At 41.6% G+C, this 23,451-nt stretch overlaps 2 protein-coding genes across 2 annotated transcripts; one reads left to right on the forward strand and one right to left on the reverse strand.

The window, feature by feature from the left end:
• The first annotated feature begins 457 nt into the window (after positions 1 to 457).
• On the forward strand, positions 458 to 12,847 carry sytl4 (synaptotagmin-like 4). The gene is made up of 17 exons (XM_080502610.1): positions 458 to 596; positions 2,212 to 2,387; positions 3,576 to 3,791; positions 4,901 to 5,010; positions 5,159 to 5,267; positions 5,369 to 5,536; positions 6,247 to 6,349; positions 6,427 to 6,517; positions 7,617 to 7,702; positions 7,845 to 7,937; positions 8,958 to 9,136; positions 9,434 to 9,536; positions 10,018 to 10,179; positions 11,447 to 11,549; positions 11,655 to 11,763; positions 11,851 to 12,059; positions 12,698 to 12,847. The coding sequence occupies exons 2-17, from the start codon at positions 2,269 to 2,271 to the stop codon at positions 12,844 to 12,846; spliced, it is 2,109 nt and encodes a 702-aa protein (XP_080358736.1). The 5' UTR covers positions 458 to 596; positions 2,212 to 2,268; the 3' UTR covers position 12,847.
• Positions 12,848 to 12,871: 24 nt separating this feature from the next.
• Positions 12,872 to 23,047, reverse strand: srpx2 (sushi-repeat containing protein X-linked 2). Its single transcript, XM_080502609.1, has 11 exons — positions 22,967 to 23,047; positions 22,794 to 22,861; positions 19,597 to 19,674; positions 18,305 to 18,496; positions 17,894 to 18,070; positions 16,822 to 16,945; positions 16,601 to 16,722; positions 16,335 to 16,514; positions 15,527 to 15,660; positions 15,332 to 15,453; positions 12,872 to 13,941 (listed from the first exon to the last, which is right to left on the reverse strand). Exons 2-11 carry the CDS (start codon positions 22,837 to 22,839, stop codon positions 13,761 to 13,763), a joined length of 1,356 nt encoding a protein of 451 aa, XP_080358735.1. The 5' UTR covers positions 22,840 to 22,861; positions 22,967 to 23,047; the 3' UTR covers positions 12,872 to 13,760.
• Positions 23,048 to 23,451: the final 404 nt, after the last annotated feature.

A 23,451-nucleotide genomic window follows, 5' to 3' on the forward strand; every position in this document is an offset into this window, starting at 1 on the left:
GAAACACAGAAGGAGCAAAACAAACAGAGTGGCACAAAATGGCAAGAATGTGTGCGTGCGGGTGCGTGCGTGCGCGCGCGCGCGCGTGCGTGCGTGTGCGCGTGCGTGTGTGTGTGTGTGGTAGTGGTTCCACCCACCATTTGGCAGAAAAAAAGACAACTGTCCGCCAGACGTCAGGAACCAAACGAGGCCGCGCACTTCCCGTTTTTTCCAAGTTTCCCTGTGAGAAAAAAAAAAGAAGATAAGAAAAAAGAAATGGAGCCTGATTATCGGGCGGATTTTCCACATGCAGCTCCTCCTGTGGTAAATAAATAAAAGGAAACGCACCTGTCATGGAAAACAAATGTGTTGAGGCGCACAAACTTTCATTATCTTCCGGTCCTGCAGAGCGCACGCTGAGCGCGCGCGCACACTCGCGTTGAACGCACACAGATCTGGAGGAGGAAGAGGAGGAGGAGGAAGAGGCACGGTCAGGAGGATCTCACCGGGAAGCAGAGAGTCTAAACTGTTTCTCCTCCCCGGTGGAACGGTCGCCCTTGTCCCGGTGCGTCTCCAACGAAGCTGCGCGGCGGAGCGACGTCGACTTCCACTAACAGGTGGGTGCGATTTCAAATAATTTGTCCACATTCTGCTGTTGAAGGGAATAATAAACGGGTCGATATTAAAAACACCGAGGTCAGCTGTTGCTGTCACCCCGAAGTGTGTTTTTTTGTGGCGTTAACGGTAATTTCTTGTCTGAACTGTTTCCAGCTCGTTTTGTTTTTAACCTTTTCATAAAATAGTCAAATCTTAATGTGATCACATTTCAAAGTTATTTCACATTCAGTGTGACACATATGCGGAATATCAAACATGCACATCCACTTTTTTTTGTTTTTAAAACAGCCTTTCTTAAAATTCAAACCTTTTAACATTGTTCCAGGAAAAGCACCTCCTAACTGTGTCATCTGGTTCATGCCCCATTTCCTTGAAGGTTATGTTCAAGTGGAAGTTGCCCTGCAGGTATTCCTAATCAGCTCTCAGAGAAGAAACTTGGCTCCAGGCATTCAAACAACGAGGAAAAAGAGTGTCAAGTTTTTGTTTTTTCCCACCCCCTCAAAATTACAGCTTTGTCATTGCTTTGGAACAACGGGACCGGTTTCTTTTTAAAAAATTTCCTCTTAAGTCTGTTCAAACAGGGTATTAAGTGTGAGATGGGGAACATGACAGATGATAAGCTGGATGATGAACAAATGGGCTCGGCCCCACCAGGCTTTCTGTGTCCTTAGAGGGTGGGAACCAGGCAGGAGGGCCAAGCTCATGTTGTTCTTACCCGCCACACAGAAAACAAGCCTTCACCCGAGCAGAGGCTCACCATGGGAGATTTAAAGTCCTCCTGCATCCTGGTTCCTCTGAGTCATTTGTCAGGCTCGAATCTCTCCTCTCACGGAATAAAAAAAAAAAAAAAAAGTATGTCCAAAGGATCCATCAGGAGTATGTATTGGTGCAGTTTTCACATTATCAGGATTCTTTGTTCAGTACAAAGTGCTTCACAGGAAGGTTGGTGGTGATAACTCCACAAAAGAAGGATGTAAGACGATAGTAAAACAAATGATTTTCAAAAGTATACAGTGGGTTTAGGAACTTAGACAATTAAAAGATGACAATAACAAGATATGAAAACGACGGCAACAAGTTTAAAAGTGACAAACGGGACGAAACAAAACTTAAAACGCATAAAATCACAACACATCAAGATGATACTGACAACAAAATGTAAATAAAGCACAATCTATTGATATGACAGAGAAAGTAACACGAAAGACGACGTAAATAACTCTTAAGAGACACAAATGGTTCAAACAGAGAAAAACAAGATAAAAATAATTACATTCGATAAATCATCCTAGTCAAATGATGCTGCACATGCATTGTAGGTAAATATTATAAATCAGTAAAGATTGATAAATCTTTAACATAATCTGAGTTAAAGTAGTTGTGATGTTTACACAGTGAAAGTGTTTGCTTCTATTGGCAGCCCAGAAAAATCCTAAATACTTTGGATTACAGATCTGTCATCATATGTAGAGTATCAGACGTCAGCAGAGCGAAATCCAACATCTTTTACTATGTAAGACGACAAGAAAGCAAAGATTGACAAAGTCAATCGGGGTGTAAAATGATGAAAGGACTCGCTGATATCCAGTATGAAGTTTTTATTCTCTGCTTCAGCCCCCGGATGTGGAGGACCTGAGCCGGTTTGCCCTTCGTCAAGAGGTGAAGGTCACGATGCCGGCGGCCGCGTCGATGATCGAGCTGGGCTTCCTGTCCGAGGCGGAGCAGGAGCTGATCCTGGAGGTGCTGCGACGGGACGAGGAGCTGAGGCTGGCGGAGGAGCAGCGAGTGCGGTGAGGGGAGGCGCTCTTCTCCACGTACAGTTAATATAAGTACCGACATACACACGACAGTACACGTTTTGTTAGTCTTTTATAGAGAGCCCATTGAGCCTGTGTCGTCTTGCGCGACAACCAGTTTCTTAATTTTATCACTTGTAAATATGTACAGTGGCAAAAAGGTAAGTGGTGACTAAACCCCCTGAGGTTTCTCTGCCTTCCTGGAACTAACGTGTGAAACTCTGAGCAAATGATTCTGTTGATGTGAACTAAATAGTAAAACGTGTTTAAAAATCAAACGTATATGTGAAGTGAGAGCTCAGAAAGACGTCGGAAACTACCAGAAAGCACAACGCACATTGTGGGAATATGAAATAAATCAGACCTGGCACAAAACGTAAAAAAAACTAAAATTAAAAATAAATATGTTTGTGATTAATTCTTTCGTTTTCACGATTCTTCTTGGTAGTGGACTCTCATACAAGCCAATATGTCTTGTTTCTTGTTGTTCGGCATCCATCGACTGAGAAAGCTATAAAAATAAAGAAAAAGGCTACAATAAATAATAAAAATAAAGACTAAAATATTTAAGAAAATAGAATATAATGATAAAAAACAATAAAATGACTAAAATCAATTTATCTGTGCACGTCACACACTTGGCTGTGATGTTCATCCCACAAATTCATGCTCTTTACAAGAGTTTTAAACCATTTTAAAGTGGAAATTAACAGGTTTTCCAGTGCTTGTAAGATTTATTCCTATGAAGTGTCGTTACAACAAATAAACTATCAAACTTGTTGACTACAATTTATGTTTTAGCTCCAAGTGTTTAATATATTTGCTTTGTACTCAAATAAAGAAATAACAACCAAAATGTCAAGTTGGTAAAGTGGTGTTTCTTTGCCTATTTAAATAAATTATGTTTTTACAGTACATTGTATTCCTCTAAAGTATGTTTAGGGTATCTGTGCCAATACTAAGATATCTTACTGCCACTAATATCTAAAACATCTGATCGCGTAATTCATTTTCGATACTCGATAAACGAAGATAAAGTAAATTTCATCTCATTCTAAACTTGCATTGCTGTGCAACAAATTCAGTGACCAAACAGCTTTATGTTCACGATCACAATTGAGTTCATTTTCAAATGTACTTGACTGAAATGTTGTTTTTGCTTTTTTTAATTCTGTTTGTCAGGAAGTTGAAGAGCGAGTTGCTGGAGGTGAAGAGGAAAGGGGCCAAACGTGGCAGCGGGAAGTACAGCGAGCGCACCTGTGGCCGGTGCCAGGAGCCTCTGAGCCGACTCGGCGTTTCCTCCGGCCAGTGCAAGCTGTGCCATCACGACGTTTGTCCCGACTGCCGAACCGCCCTGCCCGACAACTCCTGGCTGTGCTGCGTCTGCTCCAAAGAAACGTAAGACGTGACGACTTTATTCCAGCGGCTCGTCGGGTTTCACCCTGATATTGTTTTTAAAAAGCACTGGTTTGCCGCAACAACAATACGTTGTGTTGTCACGCATGCCTTGCAGAGAGGCAAGAAAATCCTCCAGTACCAGGACACGCCAGGCTTCACGGGTGTTTTATCCTCGTCGAAGATCTTTGAGTATCTGATTGCTGGATTGACGGTTTATGAGGTTTCAGCTGGAAAAAATGGAGGGTTTTCCATCCTGCCATCTCCTCTAAGTCCACCCAAAACACTACATAATACACAAACTGCTTTCTTTTAACTTTAGACATTTGCTTTACAAATTCAAGATTCCATTTTTTGTTGTTTTTTTTAGATTTGGTTCAGGCTGTATAACCATAAAAGCATTAATTTACTGTTTTGCACCAATCTCACCAGAACAAACTTGTTGTATTGTGAAAACTATACATGGAAATTACATGTGTTTCTGATTCTGAATTAATATTATACCCATCAATGTTGGTACATCTCATAACTTTATTTTTTTTTTGGGCCACAATATATTTATTTAACTTTTCACAACAAAAGTACTCCTTCTCAGATATATTTTGTTCCACAATCATATTGAAAATTAGTTGTTGTGTATAGAAAGAAAACAAACCCACACAGCACAAAAATATAAACGATACACAAAAGAAACGGAACAAAAGGGCCTTTCTCTCCTTATCCAAACATAATCTACCTTATTAGATTAATAACTACAATCCAGGCAAAAAAACCAAAAACATTCCAAGAGTTTTCTTATTCACTGTTATTTAGTGTTTTGCATTCATCCCAGCTGCTCGGGGTGTTGAGTTATAATCATTACTCAATATTTGTAACTAAAAACATTTCACTTGTAATTTTATTAAGAAATCATGGAAAAATATAAAACATTTGATTCTGCACACTGAAGAACTACTTTTTTTTTGTCTGCAAGATATCCGAACAACTCATTTATCCTTTTTCTGCTCCACCAAAACAATAAATTTAGCGTCACCATTAACAAACCTGTTTATCTAATTCGGTGGAAAATCTTGTCGGCCTCATTAAGTTCCGGTGTTTGTGTCGGCCTCCAGGGATCTAAAGAAAATGACGGGTGACTGGTTCTATGATCAGAGGGCGAACCGCTTCTCGGCGGCGCCGGGACACGACCTCGTGAGGGTCTCTCTGAAAAAGAAGCCGTCATGTGAGTGCGGATCAGGAAGGGGCACATCAGGAATGTAAACATCGGCTCTGCTGCGTTCACAGCGCTGTTATTCCAGCAGCAAGGGGAAATCGCAGTGACGCTCAAAGGCTCATGTTTAACAGCTATTTGTTTATTTTGTATATTTTAGCAAATAAACGTGAGACGGCGGCAGAGGTGCTCCTGAAAAACGCTGAAACAAACTCCAAGCCGCCAAATCCCGTGCCCATGCCCAGGCAGAAGATTGTGCTGAACAAAGGGTGAGCTCAGATTCTTCACGGCAATTTGGAAAAAAAAGTTTCTTTCATCTCTGATTTAATAGAAATCAATTAATTAAGATCTCGACTTGTGTCACCGGCAGTCATAAAATCCAGAATTCGGGATCCACCATCTCAAGGGATTCCGTGGAGTCGAAGGACGATGTTTTGTCGAAGCCGACGCGCAGCGACACGGAGTCTGCGGAGAACGCCAGCATCACCAGCTGCAAGACCGAGACCGAGTCCGGCCGGGTGACTCCTGACCAGCCCAGGTAGTATCCAGTCCGGTACTGAAGTAACTTCAAAGTGATGCAGTCTGCTGAGAGTCATGAGGTCTAACGTGAATGAGCAGATAATGATAGTGTATTTTATTTGCTTTTTTTTTTTGAGACACTCAGATAGTTAACATCATCATATAGAATCAGCAGGCATAAAATGGAGAAACGTCATAAAAGAAATGGAAATAAAAGGGACATCACATGTCAAAAAATGAGATTAAGTTTGTATATAGGTGAAATGTTTTGGTTAAAAGGAATTAAAACATTTCCAGTCGGGTAGTTTTAACCCAAAAACTATAGTTGTCCTTGGTGTGGTTTGCTGGGAAGGATCAGCGTTTTGAAACTAATCTTCTTTTTTTTTCTGCTGTGCATGTTGATTTAAGATACTTCACCAGCAAATCGTCTCATAAATGTCTTTCGAAATAAAGCAGAGCGGCCATTTCTCATTCATTGACAGTGAAACTTACAATTAACTCAATTTATGTGTATATATATATATATATATATATATATATATATATATATATATCAGTGGTAAATAGCAATAATGAATAGCAGCGCAGTCACAAGCCTGAAATGGAAAATGAGAAATGGAAATATATATTTGAATAAATTCATCACCTACTCGTGATATTTGACGATAACTTTTAGATCTTTAAACTCTGAGACGGTGACGAGACTCAAACTAAAATGTATGTTTTTAGGAAAGAGGACCAATCCAGCATCGCAGGATCCAGCGTTTCCAGCCTGACGGTCCCCGTCAAAGCCGTCGCCGATGAAAGTGTTCAACCAGAAGTCGAGACCACTGTAAGGAACGTTCTCGTTTTCTCATGAGCTTTCATCCTTTCCTTGCGTGACGGGAGTCTGGCTCTTTGTCGCTTCAGTGCTCCGAGGTAAAACCGGTCAATCCGAGTTCAGAGCTCGAAGTCGATCGACTCTTTAAGAAGAGTGTGAAACGCGCCCCGAAAAATGCAGGTGAGCATTTGTTTTGTTTTTTTAATGAGCATAGAGATGCAGCTTCCTGGGGGGGGGGCTGGGCCTTCACTTGATCACAGAACTGAATATATGGACTTGTATATTAATATACATGTTCTTTATCAGCCATTGGCTGCAATCATACGATTGAAATCTTGTCATGGAACCACGTCGCACATCCAATTTGTTTCTGTTACTTAATGTCGCCACATGAATCTTGTGTTTTGGGGAAAAAAAGGGCAATATGTAAAGAAACTTAGAAAGTTTGCCCAGAATTCCTTATGCGTTAAAGGTTACACAAACCGGAATACTTTATCTTCACTCATCTGAGAAAGCTCCACCTTTGTCGGTTTTAAAACAAACAAGATATGGTTGATTAACAACAAAACATGTGATCATTAAGACGACCATGCACTTTGAACTATATTTTAGTTTACCCATGTCAGACTACTGAGCAAGGACTTTAATATTAATTGTAGGTTTTTTAGGAAAAATTGTTTTATCATCGTTTGACCAAATAGTTTTTATGTTTGTATGTTTGCTTGTATGTTTTATTATTGTTTCCAGCATTCATATAGATAAAATCATTAATTGTACATTTCTTTTTTTTTCTTTAACAAATAAACAAACAACCCAACCCTCTCCCACACATAAAACCAACTTCTCTCTCTTAGCCTGTCTTCTAATAGAAGATAATATAAATATAGTGTACGACATTGTCTTGAGTACGGTGTAAACGTGCAAAATAACTATAAAGAAAGAGATGAGAAATACTTTTACGGAACTAAAATGATAACAGCAAAGAAGTTTAAAAGTAGACGAATGATGATAATAATAGTAAAATTGCCTTCAGCTTTGTTCTCGTATTTAGCGTTGCTTTGGAAACCTTGTACGGTAAATGGAAAGTGAACCTTGTGTGAAATCCAGAGGTAACCTGACTTGTTCATTAATATCCACCTCTGATACATTTTGGGCTTTTTGTTTGCAGTTGGCTTTGGCATCGTGTGTTCGTGCTACAAATTGATCCACTACAGTCTTATGGAAGGAGAATGTAAACACAAATGTGTGTTTAGCTTGTTTGATCTGAACGTTTCCTCAGAGTCGGTATCGACTTTGGACCTGCGCGAGAAATCGGAGTCCTCGATGGGCACGAGGAGCCGCTCTGTACCCGGCCTGGATTTACAGGTGAAAAATCAAATTGCTGCCGTCGTTTAGCGTCTTTAATTTCTCCTGTTTATTCGCTTTGGTTAAGTTTTAGTCGCGTTTCGATTAATCCGTTGGAATATGACGTTTGAATAAATTCCGGTTGGTGTTTGTGGCGCCACAGGAAGATGAAGAGGAGGAGGAAGACATCGACACGCTGGTTAACTTTCATAAGAGGACAATTGCGTCCAGCACGTCCAGCCTGCACAGCTCCAAGGTAATCCGCTGACATTTCTGCACAGGCCTGCGAGGACAGCGCTTCATGACTCAAAGCAGCTGACTAATCTGAACCAGCATCTATGACCTCAGGATATCCTCAACATGTTATGAAGTATGAGACTGATGAGTGAAATCTTACAAAGTGTTTCTGCAGAGGGGGAAAGCAAAGCTACGGCTTAAGTGGTTTTCATGTTCTCACTTTGGATTTAGATATTAACACATTGTAATCCCTTGAATTACTTTTCTTTGTCCCTGCCTCGTTTTCTGTAGTATTGTCTTCATTCATAGTTTTTACTCTGAGAACCTGAACCTGACATGGATAAAATGTCAGGTTTACATGAGGTGAAGTCTGAAAATACCAGCAACAAGTGACATTTTCACTTACAGGCTCCAAAAAATCCTCAGAGCCTCCAACTAACTTTAATTCAATGATAAATTAATCAGTATGCTGTATAATGTTGCCACAAAACATTTAAAAACAGTGGATTTTAATTCAGTAGTATGTTTTCACATATTGTGAAAAGTAACTAGCAGTAATGAGGTAACATTTGCATTTCTGGAATGCACGTCGCCTTATCAGATCTGATTGTTCCATTTGATAATGGAGGGAAAAATGCAAACCTGGTTTTTCCAGATCCTTCCTCTCACCTGACCACGACACACGTTAACCCAAAAATGGCTTCAGGTTATCTGTGAGGGATCTTTTTTTTTTAGGTTTGGGTGCTAATAAGTTATATATTAACCTTTTATTTAACCAGGAAAGTAAAAAAAAAACCCATTGAGATCAAGATCTCTTTTACGAGGGTGACCTGGCCAAGACGCACACCTCATCATTAGATTTGTGACAAATAAAACTGAGTTAACATAATACAGTAGTTAAAGTGCAATGGTGCAGAGATCCATAAACAGGATTTAAATGTGTTATCAGGTGGATTTGTGACCTATAACTCACTTTTTACACTTGTGATTTTTAACCGTAGTTTGCACATATAATTGTTATTTGTTCCCCTTAACGCAGAGCACGACGGGCAGCCTGATGAGCATCTACAGCGAGGCGGGAGACTTTGACAGCGTGGACGTGAGCGGCGACGTGGCCTTCACGCTGAGCTACGACGAGCACACCCAGAGCCTCCACGTCTTCATCAAAGAGTGCCACAAGCTGGCCTACGGCGACACTGCACGGCAGCTCTGCAACCCGTGAGTATTGACGGCGCCTTCGCGTTCTTCGCAGGCGCGGGGTGGTGTGAAGGTTTGCTTTAAACGCGCACGCCGGTTCCTGCCGCACACTGCTGATGTTAACTCAGCTTTGATCTGCAGATAAGGTTGCTGTGTTTACAGTCTCTGTAGTCACATCTCAGAGGTGATTAGTTGGAACGCAGGAAACAGGGTTTTTTTTTTTGGCGGGTTGCCTTCTAGTCCGGAAACACAGTGGAAGAAGGGGGAGTCTCAGCCAGAAGCAACTCTGACTCGTAGTTTTTCCATTTTCTCTTCCAGTTACGTCAAGTGCTATCTGCTCCCTGACAAGTCTCGCCAGAGCAAAAGAAAGACCGGCATCAAGAGACACACCGTCGACCCCGTCTACAACGAAACATTGAAGGTGACGGTCCGACGCTGGCTTTCCGTTGCCGTTTTGACTCGGTAACACTTCCCGACGTGTGACCTCGATTCTTGCCTCGCTGCAGACGGCGGCCGCGCCCGCACAAGACCTCACGGTCGCTGTTGACATTGCAGCTCAGAATCGCTGCGGTCAAATATTGATTCTTCTCCCGTCTTCCAGTGGGAATCCTCTTTAAATACAGTGATGGAACCAAACTGCCGAATAGAAAATTGGCTTTGATGAATCCATTTGCAGTCCGTAATCCTTCTGTACAGTTGGATTTGCTGTTTAAACATTTGTTAAAGGGGATTATTTCGAAGATTAAAGCGGCAATTTCTGATGAATATTTGATGCTTGTTCTCCTTTTAATCTATGTTTTATGGTTTATTTAAGGATCCCGCAGCAACCGAGCATTAAATTTATATAAGTCTTTCCAGCAGTGAGCCATGCCTTTGATACGCCACCACTTCTTTCTCGCTAGTACTCCATCAGCCGCTCTCAGCTCTTCACCCGCTCCGTGCTGATTTCCGTCTGGCATAATGGCCGCCTCAGCCGCAACGCCTTCCTGGGAGAGGTGGAGGTCCCGCTGGACGGCAGAGACTTCGATTCTCCGAATGAGGACCAGGCAACTCTCATGGCGAGGGTAGGTCACAACCAGATAATCACTATATTGCGACACTTTTTTTTTTTTTTTTTTTTTTTATAATCCCAGAGCTCAGGCCAAACAGTGAATATAGTTGACATGAAAGTATTTCACCTTTCAAAACAATGTTGCACACAGTGCTTTACGGTCAAGTTGAAGAAAACCACATGTATTGTGAAAGACTGATTCATAACGGTATAATTTGTATATTTAACCAAGAAACAATTACAAAAAAAACACAAACATAATTCCCGTAGGAGACGAGCCAAGATGGTTACAAAATCACACGGTTGCAAAACTGCACAGTTAAAACACAAATCTCAAGATCCACAGTTCAATCCAGGGTACGCCTGTCCGTGTCAGTATCCTTGGGCAAGGCATTAAATCATTGTTGCAACTGGTGTGTGTGTCTGAATGGAGAGGAGTGTGTGTGTGTGAGTGTGTGTGTGTGTGTGAAGGGGGGCACAAGTGGTCATAACTTTATGAAGGATGGGTTAATTCAATCTGATACTTTAAAAGACGAGTCGTTAATATTTTTATGTCCCTTTATTAGTTGTACTTGAATGTTGAGCGCAGGTTTGAAACCCTCACACACTCTGCTGTTGAGGTTAAACTCTGTGTCACTCAGTCTGAGTCGGCTTGTCAGTAAATCTCTGAAACTCATAAATGTTCACCATTAGTGGAGTTTAACCTGAATGCGACCCTACTCTATCTGAGGATCACGTGAATAACGGGGCAGCTCAGACTCTTTAGAATTGACGTGTCAGCTGACATGTTTGTCTCATTCAAGTCCCCCCCCCCCCACTGAATCTAGATTAGTATTCTCAGCTGAAGCCAAATTCATGACATTACATAACAGCTGCTGTCTCAACACGCGTTCTGTGTACATTCAGTGTTGTCTATGCTTTGCGTGCTTCCTCACAGAAAGTGTGTAATTTGCAGTGTAGTTTGAAGTTTCAAACCAGTTTTGGGCATAAACACTGTTGGCAGAGAGAAGTCCTCCTCTGCTCTTCCTGCAACGTTGCTGCCTTCAGTAGAGCATCGCTTACTGCTGTCGATCAATGGAGTCACGATAAGAAATGGCCATTAGCGTTAACCCTTTATATGGCGCTGGTTGGAGCATCCTTTCATGCACTGTTGGATAATCCTTTAGGTTTTGCTCTCCTGTCAAAGGGAAATGTTTGCGATCAATGTAATTAATCCTTTGCATCGATGCATCTTTACTGCGTTCATAGGTTCTTGATTTAAATATGATTTCCTTCAACAGGCAACCTCTGCTGTTCCAGCTTCAGTGTTCTCTCGGGATAAAGGAGAGCTGGTGATCTGTCTGAAATATGTTACGCCTAAAAGTCCACCAGAGGAGAAAAAAGGTGAAATTATGATTTTTTTTTTTTTTTTTAATCCATTTGGCTCCAAGTCTGTTTGAGTCATTTTCTCTTAAATAAGTTCCTTTTCCTTTTTAATTTCTTCTTCAGAAAAAAAGACGGCCCCCGAGGAGGGCGGCGAGCTGCACGTCCTAATTAAAGAGGCGAAGAGCTTGATGGCGATGAAATCGGGAGGAACGTCGGACAGCTTTGTGAAAGGGTCCGCGATGACGCTGCCGACGCAGAACTGCCGTTTAAAAACTTGATTTCTTTCTAAACCGACGTTAATGCTGCTGCTGTTCTGCAGGTACCTGTACCCCATTAAGGGGAAGGGCACGAAGAGGAAGACTCCGGTGGTGAAGAAGAACCTGAACCCAAACTACGACCACACGTTTGTGTACAAAGACGTGGCTCTGGAGCAGCTGAGGGACATGTGCGTGGAGCTGACGGTGTGGGACAAGGAGGGCATGCTGAACAATGAGTTTCTGGGAGGAGTCCGTCTGAGCTCTGGGAAAGGTAAGAGTGGAAATCCAATATTTGCCGTCTTGACTTGGCCTGCAGGTCTTACAAGTGACATTCAAACATGTAAAACTTTGACTGACGTTAGCTTCAATGGGGGGGGGGGGGGGGGGTGATTGTTGCGGAGTCGTGTTGGTTTGCAGTATTTTTGCAAATTAAAATGCAAGGAGCCAAAAACAGTTTTCCCCACTTACAAGTAAAAACATTATTTGATGCTTGCTCAATTTCATCTTCCATTTAAAAAGTAATTCTATCTTGAATGTTGAAATTCAAAATCTGAAAGTGGGTCGTGTCCAATCCTCAGCTTCAGCGCATAAAAACTCATTACATGTATATACCTTAATTTTTATGATAGATTTAAACTGCATTTGACATTTCAATTTGTTGTTAAATATTGACAAAAGTCCCAATAGTTTCAGCATTTTTCCCCCATGTTTTGTTCTAAGCAGGTAATCATTAAATTAATATGTAGAGGTTTCCTTCTCGAGTATATATATATATTTTTAATATATGTACTGTACAGTAAAGATAGTCTCTATGAGAAGCAACTGTGAGAAAAATGCCCATGTCTTCAAGAAAAAGGAAGTTTTGTGTTATCTATTTGACTGCTCGCTCTGTAATCTCCACCATTACAGGCACGATGAAAATAGGAAAAGAGGAAGTGGAATTGGACTCCATTGGGGAGGAGGTCAGCGTGTGGCAGAAGATGATGCAGTACCCGGACTCGTGGGCAGAGGGCACTCTTCCACTGCGCTCCTCCATGGGCAAGGCCAAGGCCAAATGAGGACAGTGGGGGGAATCTGGATCCTCGAAAACGGACCGAAGCTGAGGCGAACACGACACTTTGGATTAAACGTCGTGTTGCAGGTCGATCGGACCGACGGACCAGCTGAACGACGCACATCTGCTCACGCCGGCCTCATCGTGTGGCGTTTCGTCTCTCACAGCTGACCCGCCTTGCAGATTGCTGTTATTACTGAAAACGTGCCAAAGCATCACCGCAGTACCTTCCTTCCAGGACACAGTCACTTTAGAACTGTTACACTTTAGGCCGTGTATACTATATACACACAACTGTGTTAATCTGCCACATTCTAATTTCAGAAGATTCACTTTGATGCATGGGGAAGTAGTTCAATATAAACATTTATTATACAGAATTTCTGGTGTTGCATTCAACAAATAATGTGTCTTATCCTTACCATCCTGTTTTATATTAACACTGTCTCTTAAAATTATATTTATACATGTTGCATTAAAACGACCTTATTTGAAGTAACTCAGCCTACTTTTTTAAATTTGGATATTAAATATATTAAGTACACTGGAGTGAGATTAGAAACCGGTTCTGCTCACCCCTTAGACTAACTAAACACAGGACATACATTTCTTCTCCAACACAAACCAAATCAATAGTTCAGCGAGTGTGAGTTTTTAACCTCTTGTTCAAAAGGTTTATAAACACAAAAATAGACAAAGTGACCGCATATTGTGCATTTGTGGTTTGTTTGGTACGTTTATATTTTCTGTGGTTACCCTTTTCTGATACTTTTGGTAACAGTGCTCGCACTTCAGTGTTGTTTAGTGATCACGTGATGAACAGTCCTCTTTGTTTCCTCCAAATGTTCCCTGGACCCGGTTCCTGTTTGTTTTATCGGCTCCATCTCGCTGTTACTGATGCCGGACGGGGTTATTAGGTTAGTCACAGAACTCTCTGTGGAGCTCCAGCCGCTCCCGCTCCTCTTCGTCCAGCATGAAACTGTCTATGTAGGAGAAGAGCTCGTCCGACGCTATCGGCATGATGAAACGCTCGCGGTCCAGGCCGAGCTCGTCCAGCAGCACCATGCTGAAGTACGACCGGGAGATCCTGAACACCTGCCTGCACAGAATTGCAACGCGCACAGCCAGATCAATTAAAGTATCAGTATTTAAAAAAAAAAAAAAAAAAAAGAATACAACTCCTTCATGCAACCAACTCTGAATCCTGTTGGAGATTAAAGTCGCTGAAACCGCAGCGATCATCAAAGTGAGACAAACAAATAGTGAAGTCAATGCTCATGACAAAATTTATCTTGTAAATGGCTAAAAAAAATCCACAATTCCTCTGGAGTTGGTAAAAAAAAAGTGAAGTGAATGCAGGACTTGTAGGGAAGGAGAGGAGAATAGAAGGTAGAGAAGCTGAATGGATGGAAAGCTTGTATTATTAACCAGGGGAAGGTGTTAACAGGGGTGTGAAGCCTTTTTTCCCCCCACAAAGATCTGCTGAGAGCTAAAATCATGAAGCGAGAGCAAAATGAAGGTGATGCGGATGTCATGAGAGCAGACAGAATGAGAAAAGTGAAAAATATTGCAACGTGACGCAGGAAAAGTGAGATTTAAACCGTTTAGTAATATTTATAGAAGATACAGTAGCTTCATCGTGGAGAGAGTGAGGATGAAAGGAGAAAAGTGGTTTGGTGGCAGTGAGCGAAGCTTGAAGAGAAAGAAGCAATTTCAAATTTCCTATTGGAAAAATGAGGAAGCTGCAAACGACACTCAGAAAAATCTCTGGTTTCAAACTCTCAGTACCACTGCATCTTGTTTACTGTGTTACTCAACATGACATGACCAATATCACACCCTTGATTTGCTGCAATAGCTTTCTGATTTCCTGTTGTTGACATTTTTTTTTTTTTTTTTTAATTCCCTGCATCTATCTTAGTCACCGATTTCCCAGGGTGCTTTGCTCTGCATAAACACACACTGTGTATGTGAACTGCACTCCCTCTGCGGAGGAGGGGGGGAGAGGGTGTGTGTGTGTGTGTGTGTGTGAGAAAGTGCAGAGGATGTAGGTTTGAAGGGGGATTTTCCAGTGTGGAAAATCTGAGCAGCCCCCCCCCTTTCCTCAGAATGCAAAGTTGTTGGAAAACTGGTCCTCTGAGACGAGTCTCTATACGTCTGATTCTGCTTCTTTTGCATAACCGTGGACATTGATTCTTGGGTGAAACGAAGTATTGATGTGCTGTTGTCAGCTACAGTGTAATAGTTAAGATTGCTATTTTTATTAGTGTTAACTGAAGTTTGTTTTTTGTTTTTTCACTTTTTAGGGACTAATGGATGATTTTTTTTTTTTATTTTATTTGGAGACTCTTGACATTTAAAGAGTGACAGGAAAAACGACTCCTTATTGCTCATGAAAGGTTTTCTTTTACGAAGCCATTATTGGACGTTTTCCGACTCAAACCGTACTTTTTCCAATAAACAAACCCGAATAAATGTTACTGTCTTACCTTAACCCCTCGATTACTTCAGACTCCAGCAGCCTCTCTCTGATGCGCCCCGTCTCGCGTGGCAGCGACCCCAGGAGCTCGATGACGGTGACGTGTCTCAGGTCCAATCCACAGTCTGCTTTCTGCCGCGAGAAGAGAGTTCCGTTATCCAAGTTGTGCTTGTGTGGAACGGCTGGCGGGCGAACGTTTCCTCACTTGTATCATGACGTTCTGCAGCTGGTAGTCGGAGTCGGAGATGTTGGGCGCGGACATGATCAGCAGCCTCCGCTTCTCATAGAACTGCTCCAGGAGAGCGGAAACCGTCTTCACGTCTGATTTGAACTCCATCGCTACAAACGCAAAATCACAGTTGCAACCCACAATCCCGTTTTCCTCAGAATCTCTATGTGTGTATACAGCGTGCCAGAGGTGATTGCAAATAACGTTCAAAAACAAAAGTAAATTTTTTTAAAGATCCTGTGTATAATTTGGGATACAGACCGTTACTTTTAAAACACAAATGTTTTAAAGTCTACTAAACTGCGGATCTCTTTATATGAGTAAGCGAGGCTTGTATTTTCCAATATTAGAGGTCATTAAACAAAGACTTCCTCTTTAAACTTCTCACATTATCCGATTGAGATAATACGGGTTTTGAAGAGATTTAATCTCGACAACAATGTGATTTTGCTGTATTGTGTAATTTGAGATAATACTTGAAAGAATTGGGGAAACATTCCAAAGATTCAGTGACTTCTGAGGGTTCCAATTGTGTCTAGACGTAATGGACTTTATCAGAACTTGTCTGAGCACACTTGTTAAAGCGTCACGACGGATCTTATCTCATTCATTCCATAGAAGTTATCTTGTGAGCTGAACTTGTGCAAAGTCACTACTAACCAAATGTCAGCCCGCACTATGACTATATACTGTGAAACACACTGCTATGAAGGTATTCACACGATTTCCAGAGGTTTGACGGTGATCCGTGTTATGACGGTGGGGGGTGGGGGACACTACTCACGGACGCACTCAGCAGGGTCTCCGTCCCAGCCGCGGCTGAACTGGCAGACGCGACTCGACGTCCCCCTCAGCTCATGTCCTCCGTCGCAGTGATAGTCGCACGTGGCGCCGTAGTTGTTCCCGTCGGAGGAGCAGGTGACGTAACCGTGCATGGGTGGAGGCAGTTCCGTACATCTTCTCACTGCACAGAAGAAAAAAATGCAATGTAATGAAAAAACAAAAATTCAGTATGGCTTTTCAATGTATGTGATTTAAACTGCCACTTACCCTCCACACGTACGATGAACTTGCAGGCGGCTCTGTTCCTGGCTTGATCGTACACTTTATATCGGATGACGTGGACTCCCTCATTAAAGTCGGTGCCGGGCTGCTGGCCCACGAGTATCACACTGCGGAAAGAGGGAGAGAGAGAGACGAGTGAAAGTCGCATGATTAGTTGCACTTTGTGATAAATAGAAAACAGGAGCGGTAGGAAGGCGGTAACGCACTCCAGCGTTTTGTCGGCGGTGTCCGTGGCAGTGGGGGGATCCCAGGTCACCTTGGCAGTCAGCCTCCCAGGCTCAGCGACCTTCAGTCTGGACGGAGGACACTTGATCTTTGGAGGATCAATATCTGGGGAGGGGGGTGGACAGTCAGTAACTCAAGAACAACACTGGAGATATCAAGACTTGGATGCAACAGTTTCACAATATTTGAACCACTAAAGATGCAAAAAGCAGTGTATTTATATAGAAAAGCAACAGGAAATAGTTTGAAGAGAGTTCAAACAGGAAGTATGCTTGTTTTGGTGAGACTGAGAGAGCAGACGTACGGGGAGCCGGTCTGATGAAAGAGTGATGGAAACAAGATACCGGAGCAGATGGAATAATCTCCAAATTAAAACTGTACTTGGCAGACTTTCTCTAACGATCGTTGAACATCTGCCCAGCTTCAATTGGAAGGGTAATCTTAGAGCAGAAGTGAGAATTAATGAAGTAAAAACAGGTCATTACCGGACTCAAATGAAGTTTTCAACTGTCTGTAATCGTCTCTTTATTTCGGGGGTATATTTCAACTGTTACGAGCCACATTTTAATACTAATATCTATATTTTTGAAACTTTACTTTGACAAAACATACAGTACTTCACTCAAATAACTGTTTTGAGACTGTGAGAGGAAACTCACATGTGCATAGAAAGAACATGGAAACTCCACACAACCAGGGAAATTCCATTATAAAACCAGAGTGCTTACCACAACACAAATGTGCTGCTCGAGTTTCACTTAAGTTTTCATTAAAAAGGAATTTTCTTTCTTTTCCATACTTGTATGCCAACATAGAGCCCGAGAAGAAGATTCCTCTGTAAGTCCAGAAATGCATTTCATTCAGACGTACGAAGGTAAAACCAGTTTAAAAGACGGAACAGAGAAAAAAAAAGGGAAATTCAACTTCACACACACAAATAAATGTCAGTATCGTTAAGAGAGAGAACGTGTAGGCAACATGAATGAAAGTGAACCATACCGGAGAAATAGTTGATTACATAAGTGGCCTCTGCTTACAATGTGTGCTATTTACCTGAGCACTCTGGCTGCGCGCCGCTCCACGAGCCCCTGTGCTGGCAGGTGCGTGTGTGCCCCCCCTCAATGTGATATCCAGAGTCACAGGTGAAGGTACAGACGGAGTCCACCATGAAACCGTGCGTGCACGTGTATCTGCCGTGATGAACGAGGGGCAGCACGCGGCAACGCATCCCTGAAGCAACATGACGGCATACAGTACAGTTTCACATACAGGAGCAGGTTTCACTAGTTGTTATAGCCTGAATGACTGAAGTCCCTCTCTCTGGATAATGTTTGAACTCGCCAGTATGTGGTATGTAGAGAAAGTTGTCTACATTTTCTAAGTTAAATATAAAATGTCATTTTGTTCACAGGTGCAAAATGAAAGAAAGAAGAAGGCTCGTTTGTAAATCTGAGTTGAACGTACTGCGGCAGTAAGCGGTACCAGACCAGCGCCGGCTGTTGAGACACTGAATAGAACTTCTTCCCAGGAGCCGGTGTCCTCGGTCGCACTTCATCTCGCAGCGGGTCCCCAAAGTACTCCTGTGGCCGCCGCCCCGGGGGGAGTGGCACGTCACCTCGCCGTTAGTCAGGCCCGGAGGATGACACCAAAAAGGATCTGTTTAGAAAGAGTGAAGAAAACAAGCTCATGGATGAGAATCAATAGTTAGAAAGCAGGATTCTGAAATGGAGTTTGTTTATTAAGAGGTGGTAAGATCATTAATATAGTATTATTTATACTTTAGACCAATTTATAAGTTTGAGTTCAGGAACAATAGGTCAACCAAGTTCATTATACCCAAACGATATAGGATGATGAAGCAGGCAGGTTCCAGAGTCCAAATTAACGCTGAGAAAACATATACATTGGGTATATAGGTACACTGTCATTAGGAAAACCTAATGACAGTCATGTAAAAATATTTAAAGCACAACACTGACAAGCTTAATTAGATGCATATCAGTCATTTCAATATAGTTTTGTCATGAAAACTTACATTTTTCCTCATTATTCTTGTATAAACTGTAATTACTACATTTTTAAGAGTTTTTGTAATCGTCAAATGAACAAAGCGAACTTGAAATATCGACCAAAAATCGATTTTTGTCTGGGAAACATTAAAGACAGGACAAGACTATTTTTTTTTTGGTTCATTGTGTCCCCTCTCAAAACAATATTACAAGTTTATACAAGTATATACCTGATTATGCTCATGAATAATAATAATTCAAGGTCTAGTTTGCAGAATTTGGTGTGATCTGGTGGCGTACCACAGACTGCTCCTCCCATCACTCATTTTATGCACGTAGGAGAAACTATATAAAAGTCTCATTGCAATCATGGTGATCAATTCTCATTTTTATATATTTTGGCCCTGTTTGCTACTCATGAGGTCCCTGAAGGCACCACGTTGGCTACCCTGTGAATCATTTTTTTTGTTTGTTTATTTAGCCTGGAAAATACAACGCAGGATTAAATAGTTCTGACTCAACTTTTTATGTATAAATCATCCCAAATAGCAGTTTGTTGCACACAAAGCTGTAAAAATACAATTTTCCAAGAAATACAACTCAAAACGTGCAAACAGTCACAGCACGCAGCATGAGATCCAAGCAAAGCTCACTTTTGATGAACTAAAACTAAATATGCCGGCATTGAAACTAAACTGATAAAATGAAAAATCTGGAGTCAGTCATTATGTTTTTATCCACACACACCTTTGTAGTCAAGCTGAGGGCCGTCATCTTCCTCCACAAAGTCGTTGTAGCTGTCGTGCACCGTGGTGCCCGAGACACCTGGAAAAAAAAACCAACTAAATAAATGACAAATAAACAATTCCAGACTTTAATATTATCAAGATGTCAAACACTGACTCATTGGCCAGTGAATTATTACAACTATGTAGGTTCACCCAGTGATTTTTTTCTTTACACACAGTCGTTTTTTTTCCCCCCCACAACTTCCTCTCAGGCGTCCTTCAACTGAAGTTCAGTAACATTCCTGTACAAGGACACCTGGAAAAACTATCACTGGCTTGAATAGAAAGAGAGCAGGCCGACAAAACAAAACGCTTTAAAATGGCTTGACGATTCTGTTGGGCTTTATTTTATTGTGGTCTATTTACTGGACTTCATGAGGCTGTGAAGAGTTTAACTTGAAAGTCGCTGAGGCCACACAGCACGTTTTTTTTTTTATTACTAACTTGGGGATTGGGCTTCTTACTCATCAAGCGGCGTGGCTCATGTGATGCACTTTCTATCCAACAAACAGCTTTCACTGTCGTCCCTTGTTCTCTGCAGTTGTGGCCGAGGCTCATTATCCCCCTCAGAAATCCCCCCAAAACCATCTCCATGTTTACAACTGAGTGCCAAACGTTCCAGCACGTCGACCTCCACACCCCCATCTCAGCTCAGTCTCCGCTCCATTTCACCCTCAGTTTTTCTCTAGTTTTCTGGCACACACTCCTCCCCGGCTGTCTTTTCACACTCTGCCTGTTAATAACGCCGCATCACGTTCCACTGTGCTGCTCTCCAGCTTGTGTCAGAGAATTCTGGATTAAAGTCATCGTCAGCGTTTCGTTCATAATGAGCCCAATGTTCCACTCAGTAACTCTTCCCCCGGACTAATATTCCCCCACACAGAGAATTGGCCGCGGAGGATACAAATACTGGTGAACTCATCAGTCTGAAGCCCTGCAGGGCCAAAAATGAGCCAGACATGACTTCAGGTGACAAGTACCGTCATGTATTTGGTAATTAGAGTAATGGACTTTTAATTACAGACAGGAAAAACCACTGCAGTGCTGAAAAAGCCTGATATCTTTAGTGTAATGGCTGTTTCAGAGTACTTTACATGTTTAATTCTACTAAAAGATTTATCAAACAGCGTTCTGTGTATAAGAAAATGCAATCATACATGTACATGCTGCTTGTTTTGTCCTCTTTTTCTCTAGGAAAGCATCACTGCCATGAAGAATTCAGAATGAAAAGAACATGTGTGATGCAGGAAATTGGACACATAAAACTACTGTAAGTCTTCAAACATATGCACACTTTTTCAATAGCATGTAGCCACTTTCTAATGGGAATTCAGTGAGAAATTATCCAATTTAGAGGCTTTTTTAAATTCTGAAATGATGAAATAAGTGTCATTATTTCGTCGGTGTAATGCTTTTTAACATATTTATAATTTTCAAATGGCATAAAGGGGTGCTGCACACTGATTATGAAGTATTTAATTCTACTGAGGTGATAGTGTGGGGTTATAGTTCAATGAACACATTGGTCATGCTTATGTATTTTAATCAATTATTCAGCTTATTACTCACTATATGACCAGTTTTGTGAAAAAGAAAGTACAGAAAAAACATCTTGCTATATTATATAAAAAGATAATATCTTTTTTCCATCTTGCACAGTAAATCATAGCACAAAGTCCACAAAGTGAGAAAAATGTACAACACTGGGCGGGAAATACCACACGATTAGAAAATCTCCACTGTGACAGTGGAGAAGGCCAAGACACTGACACACAGTTGTGCATCGATGACTATTCCCAGGGCAGACTTCACCACAGAGTCATGCGTACAGCAGACAGGGTGAGTCAAAGGGTCTCCCATCAATCTGTAAAGACAGAGTGGAGACGACAGGCGTCGTCCTTTCAATTACTCGACATCTTCATCTGACTTCACGTGTGTTTCTGGGAGGCTCTCAGGTCACGCTGTAGGATTAAGCGGGTGGCTTTAACGTGTCTGGCCCAAAGGGGGGGGGGGACTGCTCAGTAATTAACTTGCAGCCGAGCTGTAATTAAACTGCTTTTTAGATTATCTTGACTGCACTTTGGACAGTTTTACTCTGGGAGATGTTAAGGAAGGGGGGGTTTCTTCTTTCCTACATTTGCATTCATGCAGTGACCTCAAACATTCAGCACATCTGCGTTTAATAGAAAAAGTTCCAACTGCTGTGATGAAAGTATTTCCCAGCCCAAGGGGAGCAGCAAGGGGCTCAGACTGTCTCTAGAAATCTTGCATTTGATAATCGATATTTATGAAACGGTGTGGTTAATATGACGATAAACCAAACCATGTGTGAAAGAAGTCAAATTAACACTTCTACATTTACATTGGAAATGTGGCACTGACTGCATAACTCTTAAATGCATCTGGCAGTTCTAACTGAACATAATTGAGATTTACATAAGAAACTCATCCAGTATGAGGCAAAGAGTCTGACCATAAACTGAAATGAATCATATCTTAATGGCCACATGGTGGTGGAGTGGCTCTAACCTCACAGTGAGTATATCCCTTCTTTGATTCCAGCTTCATTTTTTTTTTCCTTTATGAAGTTTGCATGTTTTTTTCCTGTGTGTGGGTAAATTCTCTCCGGGCACTGAAACGCCCATATTGATGTGAGTACGAGTGTGTGTGACTGTGTTTGCAGTGTGATGAGCTGGTGACCTGTCCGGTGACCTGGGATCAGCTCTCGCTCTATATAAATAAGGCAGAACAAAAGAGAAACTTGTGAATCTACTACTTGTTCTCCTTGTTGTGTCATTTGGCGAAAAATACAAGGGTTCTACTTTCTCACATGTAAGAACTTACAGGGCATTGAACCCTATCATTTTGTGTTTTGGAGAATTGTTGCTTTGTTTCTCATTATCTTATGAGATCACTGAAAATAAGAAAAAAATATGTGGCTCTTCTGTTTGTACATAGTGAATCGTTACTATATACGGCCTCTGATATCCAAAATATAACTTAAAATAAACATGTGTACTTAGGAAGTTTGACCTACCATACTCTTTAAGAACTTGTCTACATTTTGTACTTTTAATCCAGAGGTTGTTTTCCCCCATACTACATGAGTACATTCGAACATACAACAAAATAAATGCTTGGTTTTTTTTTACTTACCAGTGAAGAAAAAGATGATTAAAACCACAGTGCCGTGGAGAAGCATGCCTGAAACAACAATGGCACTCCTGGAAAACAAAAATAATGGAGGTTAGATCCCACAGTCAAACACAAAAACACCAAAGTCCAAGATTAGAACCAAAAAAAGGTCGAAAGCAGTAAGGTGGACAAACTTTAAAAGACAAGATCCACTTGGTACAATCTGGGTTAAAGTGTGCAGCCGCTCCCGTTTTACAGACTGAGAGTGGGATCCTTCTCATCTGTTCATCACCGAGGATAAAACCACTAGGGGGCGCCCCTGGACCTGAAACACGCGTGTTTCCACCCACTGCTGCATTAAACATAACTGTGTGGTTGACTCCACCCCCAAAACAGAACCCCCTGTGTGTGTGTGTGTGTGTGTGTGTGTGTGTGTGTGTGTGTGTGTGTGTGTGTGTGTGTGGTTCATAATTTCATAAAAAATAGGGACAATTTTTTAAATATGAAACAGTACTGCCACACAATGTTGTTTTTAAAGTGACATTCCATGTATTAATAATAGGAAAATGGGCAACCAGTCGAGTGACACATTGCCAGAGGATATCATTAAAAAATAATAAAAAGTCAAGTTTCAATGTTTATCTCTAAATTGAGCCCGGAGTGATCATGTAAATAACAA

The sequence above is a fragment of the Blennius ocellaris genome (assembly GCF_963422515.1).
Source record: "Blennius ocellaris genome assembly, chromosome: 9".
In the NCBI taxonomy this organism is placed as follows: domain Eukaryota; kingdom Metazoa; phylum Chordata; class Actinopteri; order Blenniiformes; family Blenniidae; genus Blennius; species Blennius ocellaris.